Source organism: Chamaea fasciata, unplaced genomic scaffold (genome assembly GCF_029207755.1).
Source record: "Chamaea fasciata isolate MVZ Bird 193981 ecotype frontalis unplaced genomic scaffold, bChaFas1.0.hap1 SCAF_5, whole genome shotgun sequence".
Taxonomy (NCBI): domain Eukaryota; kingdom Metazoa; phylum Chordata; class Aves; order Passeriformes; family Sylviidae; genus Chamaea; species Chamaea fasciata.
Genome location: NW_027094090.1, coordinates 30,089,256 through 30,095,255, shown reverse-complemented (window position 1 = coordinate 30,095,255; position 6,000 = coordinate 30,089,256). Strand labels below are relative to the sequence as shown.

Genomic DNA, 6,000 nt, shown 5'->3' with positions numbered 1-6,000 from the left:
CTTGCTGGGGCGGGAGGAGGGTTTGTTAAAGAGGACAGGACCGCTCTGTAGAATCGCCCTTCACGACAGGGCAAAAGAACCTGTCGTTGTCAGCCCCGCGCCAGCTATGTACGTTCCCATCTCAGTCAGCCACTCCAAACGTCCTGATTTCCTCCCTTCCCCCCCCCCCCCCCCGCCTTCCCAAATTGTTTTTATTCGTGCTCAAAGATCAGGCGGAGGCTTCGCCAGACCCTGGACGGCACCACCTCGGGACGGGAACCAAGCGGTGACTTCAGCACAGGCAGACGAGAAGTGCCGGCAGGCAGGAGAGCGCCCCGAGGGTCACCGCCGGCGCCGATCGGGGGCACAGCGGCCTCGGGGGGCACAGCGGCCCTCCCCGCCGCTTCCCCTCAAAGTTCCCAGCGGACCCCGCCGGCGGCTCCCGCTCTCCGCCGCGCCCGGCGCTCCCCCGGCGGACGGGGCGGCGCGGCGGCGCCTCCCCCGGCCCTGCCCAGCCCTGCCCGGCCCGGCGGAGGCGGTGGGCGGCTCCCGTGGCCGTGGCATAAACCGGCGGCCCCTCCCGCCGGTGCCGCTGTCCCCGCTGGACGGCGGGGAGGAGAGCGGCGCTGCGCTGGGATCCGGGCGGAGGCTGCGGCTGCTGTCCAGCGGAGGGGCTGTGCCTGGCGGCGGCGGGCCGGGAGCTGCGGGGCACGGGCGCGCCGCCTCCGGCTGCCGCGGCCTCGCTCGCACGGCGGCAGCGGCGGGAGGCTCCGCCGGGCTTCCCCATTGTCTGCCCGCGGGCGGAGGGCTGCGCTGCCCGCACGCCCCCCGCCCTCGCCTTTGTGTGCTCCGGCCGGCGGCGGGGCGGCGCGGCGCCCGCCGTGATGCGCGCTGCGGGGCGGCGCAGGGTCCGTGCCGCTCGGTGAGAGGCGGGGAGGGACCCAGCCTGTGCCCCGGAGGCTTTTCGCCCGCAGCAGCCGGAGGAGGGGGACTATGGACTGAGCGCATCGCAGTACCATGGAGTCGGGCATCCTCTTGAGCACGCTCTGCCTTTTCCTCTGCCTGGGACCAGGTAGGCGGATGCTGGACCCGGCGGGAGAGTACCCGGGAGCGGGGCCGGTGGAGCTTCGCCGCGGCGATGCTCTGGCCGCCGGGCAGCCGCAGGTGCGGAGAGCGGCGTAGGACCTGGGGGCGGGGCGCGGAGCTCGGGAAGTTGCGGTGTCGGCGGATGGGTGACGGCACTTTCTGGGTCAGTTTCAGGCTTTGGCGTGGACCCCTCGCTGCAGATCGACGTGCTGTCCGAGCTACAGCTGGGAGGCTCCACGGAGGGCGTGCGCCAGGTGCCGGGGCTGCACAACGGGAGCAAAGCCTTCCTCTTCCCAGGTACGGCCGCCCCGGCCCCGCAGCTCCGGCCGTGGCCGTCGGGCCCCGGTGCCGCGCACGGGGCGCGCCCCCCGCCCCCAGTCACCCCGACGCGAGAGGTTTGCTCGCTTTGAGACCTCGGCATCCCGTCCCTTCCCTTCCTGCTCGCTTTTCTTCCACTCTTCTTTACATCTCCCCTCCCATTATTTTATAATTTTTTTTTCTCTCACCCCATTTTTTTTTTCCTTTGACTGGTAGACGCTTAATTAAAGTACAGCAGGAACGGGGATGGCAGATGGCATGTTTTGTGAGTCGTGGGGTGCGGTGATGAATAATAGCACCACCCACTCTACTGCTTTACTTGGGAAACGCTAAACATATCCCAGTTCCAGCTAAGGAAAACCTCACTGAAAGTTTTATGTGAATCGAGCAAAATGCTGAAATGAAGTGCCCCGGAGGAGGGAGGCAGATGGCTGGAAATAAGAACACCCTCTTTTTTTTTGCCAAAGAAAAGTGGCCCTTTGGAGCTTCTGTGAAATACTCCTCCTGAGAAACAATGAATGAGTTTTGGTCTCTCTTAGTGCTTGTGATTGTTTCTTTGTTAATATTGGGAGTAGAAATAAAATAGTAGTTTTCTATATTCCAAAAATACTTTTAAGAATCTTATTAAAGATGATTAAAAATATTAAACTTTCTGATATTGTAAGTCATAAAAGACTGTAAAATAACTCTCAATATCTAGTTGAATATATTGTCATTGGTTGCATTCCATATACTTGCTCATTATCAGTGTGTTTTTGAATTACACCTTATTAACATAAATGAAGCTGGAGTCAACAATATTTTTAGGGGAAAAAACCCAAGTCTATCTTAATAATAAAAAAAGCCTAAAATTGGCCTTTAGAAGAAAGTCTCTGAAAGATGATAAATGTTCCTTATGATCTATGACTGAACAGGAAGAAGGAATGTGGCTCAACATCTGATGAAAAACAAGCAAATCTCTACATCAGCTTGCACTTTTAAGATAGGGGAGCTGCATTGTTGGCTTCTTGTGTCATGCCAGCAGTTTAGCTTGGATCTGAACAGATTTCTAGTGCAACAGGCAAAAGGCTGCGTTTCATGTGCAGAAGAGTTATGATTCAAGGGAGATAAGATCTGGAAAGGGAATTTCTTTTTCATGTTTGCATTAATGAGATAATTTATCAGGAAGCTAATAGTTGCCAAAGGCTTTTTTTTTTTTTTTTTTTTTTTTTTTTTTTTTTTTTTTTTAAGGTGACCTCTCTAGCGATGTTCTTCCCTGGAACCGCCAGCATGTGTCACTATGGACATGAATGTGGAGACACATGGGCATACGCCTTCAGAAACACTGGCACATGCTGCCTTTAAACATCTGTGATGGGCTTGTGGCTGCAGAGCAGAGACCTCTCTGATGGGGTTCACTGCTTAGAATGGCAATGCACTTGTGTGTCAGTGGGATTGGTGTCCTAAGATAGGTGTAATTTTAAGGCACAGTTCTGAGTTGAAGCCCCGTTGTGCCATGATGGTTTGGGGTGAGGGAGTGGGGGGAAGTTAAAACTCACGTTATCTTCAGTGATTCAAGGTTTGGAAGAATAAAACTTTCTGGTATATTTTCCCAGCGTCAGGACAAAAAATTACTGAAGACCTTTTTTTTTTCCCAAGTTTTTCCCTCTTTCTTTGCAATTCTGAGTGTACATACTTCCCAAATGGGTTAGCAGTTTATTTGTAACAAAAGAAGACAGGATTTTAAAATTTTCACAGTGGCCTTTTTATTTTGTTGTGAGCAATTAGAGGAATAACAAGGATGAAAACACTTGTGTCTAAATGGTGGTTGAAGTCACTCAGTGTCCCTTAGGAAGTCTTCAATGCCCTGCAGGACTGGAGATAATTTTCCCAGCTACTGCATAAGATGACTAGTAGTTTTCTTATAGTGACTGGGGTCCTTACTGAGCAGAAGGTTTTCGTTTTTGAATTTGCATTTAGAAATAGAGAAATTTCCTTCCTTGATCAGACCACTAGGTCCACTTAATCATTTTTGTTCTGTTCTTAGAAGTTTCACTTTGGGAACACTGCTGCAGTCTGTGCCTCCTAATTTTTGTATTTGCAGTGTGTGAATTTCAAATGTGTGTGTCTGTTGCCTGGAAATTTGGTTTGTATGTGTGGGTTTTTCCTTATTCCAGCTAAAGCCTTGGTCCTAGACAGAATTTGTGAGAATGACGCAAATTACTTTAAATGATCCTTGAGCTTACTCTGGAAGCTCCAACTTGTGATCCTTTGCCTCTTGGTTTCTTCAGATAGTGAATCTTTTCCCATGTCATATACATATTTACAACAACTTTAGTATGTTGCCTTTTTGATAGACCACTGTCTCAACTGATGTAAAGCCTTACTTTATGCAATCTTAAACCATTCAAAAGTCCTAAATGCTGTTCTGTATTTTAGAAGGAAATTATGAATGTGGCATGTTGAACTGCCAACAGGTAATAGACAATTAAAGATATATGATGGGAAAATTGTACATATAGTTAAAGGAGAATACTCTCTTTGCTTCAGTTTCTAAGCAAAAAGTCAGTTTTTACTGCTTAATTAGATGTAGCATTAATTTTCAATGTAGAGGTTTAGCGTCTAATTGGCTGTTCTAGTGAATTCTTCCTTGTGTAATTGACTTTTCAAACTTGTGTTTCTAGGCCATATAAAACAGTAAGGTGTTACTCTCTAAAGGTAGTTTTAGTCTGGTACTGTTCGGTCAAATTAATTTAGATTATACTCCTTATACAGTTCCTGATTTAGAAATTGTTGGTCATTTGAAATTTACTGTTACTTGGACTTTTTCTGTGTGTGTGTACTTGACTTCAGCAGATTTACGTGCTAGATTTGAAAGCTTTCTAGGTGTCTGATGCTCCTTAGTTGTCATGAATGGTAGCAATGGAATGCCACTGTAATCTGGGTCTAGTTAGCTGCAGGGACTTTTTTTTCTGGAAATGTGATTTGCAAAGTAATTGTAAAAGTGTAGCTTGTGGGAAGATACAATTATGAATAGAAAACGGGAGAAAGTCTTCAAAAATGTTAGTGTTGCTGTATGTGAGCATCTGCCAGCACTTTCTAGCCAACAGCAGATATTATTATGTCAAAATATGTTGAGAGGAAAATTACTCCTCTGCTGGTCAGAGCAGCAGAACAGAAGTCAAAATATCTATGTCACAAATGTCTCTCTGTGGGCAGCTGTTTACGTAAGTCAGTGAAATTTTCAACACCTTTGTTCTTTCCTTTGCAAAACAGGGACGATACTTGGGTAAAGCCCAAACCAGATGGGTGGACTGAAGTGTAATTAATGTAGTTAAAGAAGGCTTTTGGAGAAATACACATTGTCATTCTTATGGTTCTTTTTTGTAAGTATACTGCATTAACGCGATTTGAGGAAGTAGGTAAAGATGAAAGCCCAATGTAGCTATTTTCCTATGCAAATAGGGAAATCGTTGCTTCAAGAGGACTTGTTGCATATGCAACTGCAGGGGAGTTTGAAGAAGTAGACAAAACCACGTCAACAGAGGCTGAGGGATGATGAGGGTTTTGGATGACTGACTCAAATCTATGCTAGGAGATGTAACATTAAGCTCATGCAAGGTCCCAGTGAAGCCAGATATTTCAACTGGCAGTACGAAATGGCATTCTGAGGTGTGGCAATCTAAAGAAGGGCTGCAAGAGTAACTTGGTGTCCTCTGGTATTTCACTTGACAATAACATTTTGTCACTCTCCCTTTAAATTCTGTATTATATGTATTGTATAGGTAGAGTAGTTTGATAGCCTTTCTGGGTCTCTTGTTGAGAGCAGATACAATTGATCAGCCTGTCTTTGTCCAAAGAGTGTGTGTAGTAATGGAGACATCTCCCATCCTTCCATCTGCTTCCAGCACCAGTGGAGAGTGGAAGGTACATTGTAAATCAAGGGATGAGAGGCTAGAAAAAGGAAAGCCAGGTGATGTATAAGGACAGTATAAGGCCATCGAAAGGTGTATATTCTCCTCAAAGGGAAGGCTAAAAGGTGGACAGAAGAGTGCAGTCAGCTGGTTAGAAACACAGAAACATGCAATTAAGGAAAATATAAAAAGAATGTATCAGTCATGAAAACGTGAGAGCTTATGTATCTAAATGCAGAATTTGGAATTTATTCAGAGGAAGGACAATTTTAGAGGCAAAATATGGTATATTCTGATGGGGATCAAGATGTGCTATAAAATGCCAGAAAATAATTCAATCTGTCAGTGGGATGAATGAAAGGACTCAGCAGTACTGTTCTTTGAATTGGTGCTGGCTGGCACAAAATGCTGGCAGAAAAAAGCCCCCTAAAATAGGCTTCTTGGTATAAGTGATGCTTTACCTCTTGTTGTATGACTGGATCATGAATGTGTTATTTTAAAATACTAGCAAGACAGTATTTCTCTATCTTATATCCCTTTGGAAAGTTGGCTCTATTTTGTCTCATGATATAGTCTCTGGACATTTGCTAAATAAAGAAGCTAAAAATAAAGCCTTAAAAGCAAAGGTGAGTAAACATTTTGTCATAGAAATAGGATTTACATTGCCTATGCACTTCACACACATTGCTTTTCCTTGCCACCTGTCGTTGAAACTATAGACAGA

At 46.7% G+C, this 6,000-nt stretch overlaps 1 protein-coding gene across 1 annotated transcript in view; it reads left to right on the top strand.

The window, feature by feature from the left end:
• Window positions 1-912: 912 nt before the first annotated feature.
• NELL2 (neural EGFL like 2) overlaps window positions 913-6,000 on the top strand; it is a 137,504-nt gene continuing 132,416 nt past the window's right edge. Inside the window, exons 1-2 of the mRNA XM_066183128.1 lie at window positions 913-1,051; window positions 1,234-1,362. Coding sequence (XP_066039225.1) covers window positions 997-1,051; window positions 1,234-1,362 — 184 coding nt within the window. The 5' untranslated portion in view covers window positions 913-996. The remainder of the gene's footprint in view (window positions 1,052-1,233; window positions 1,363-6,000) is intronic.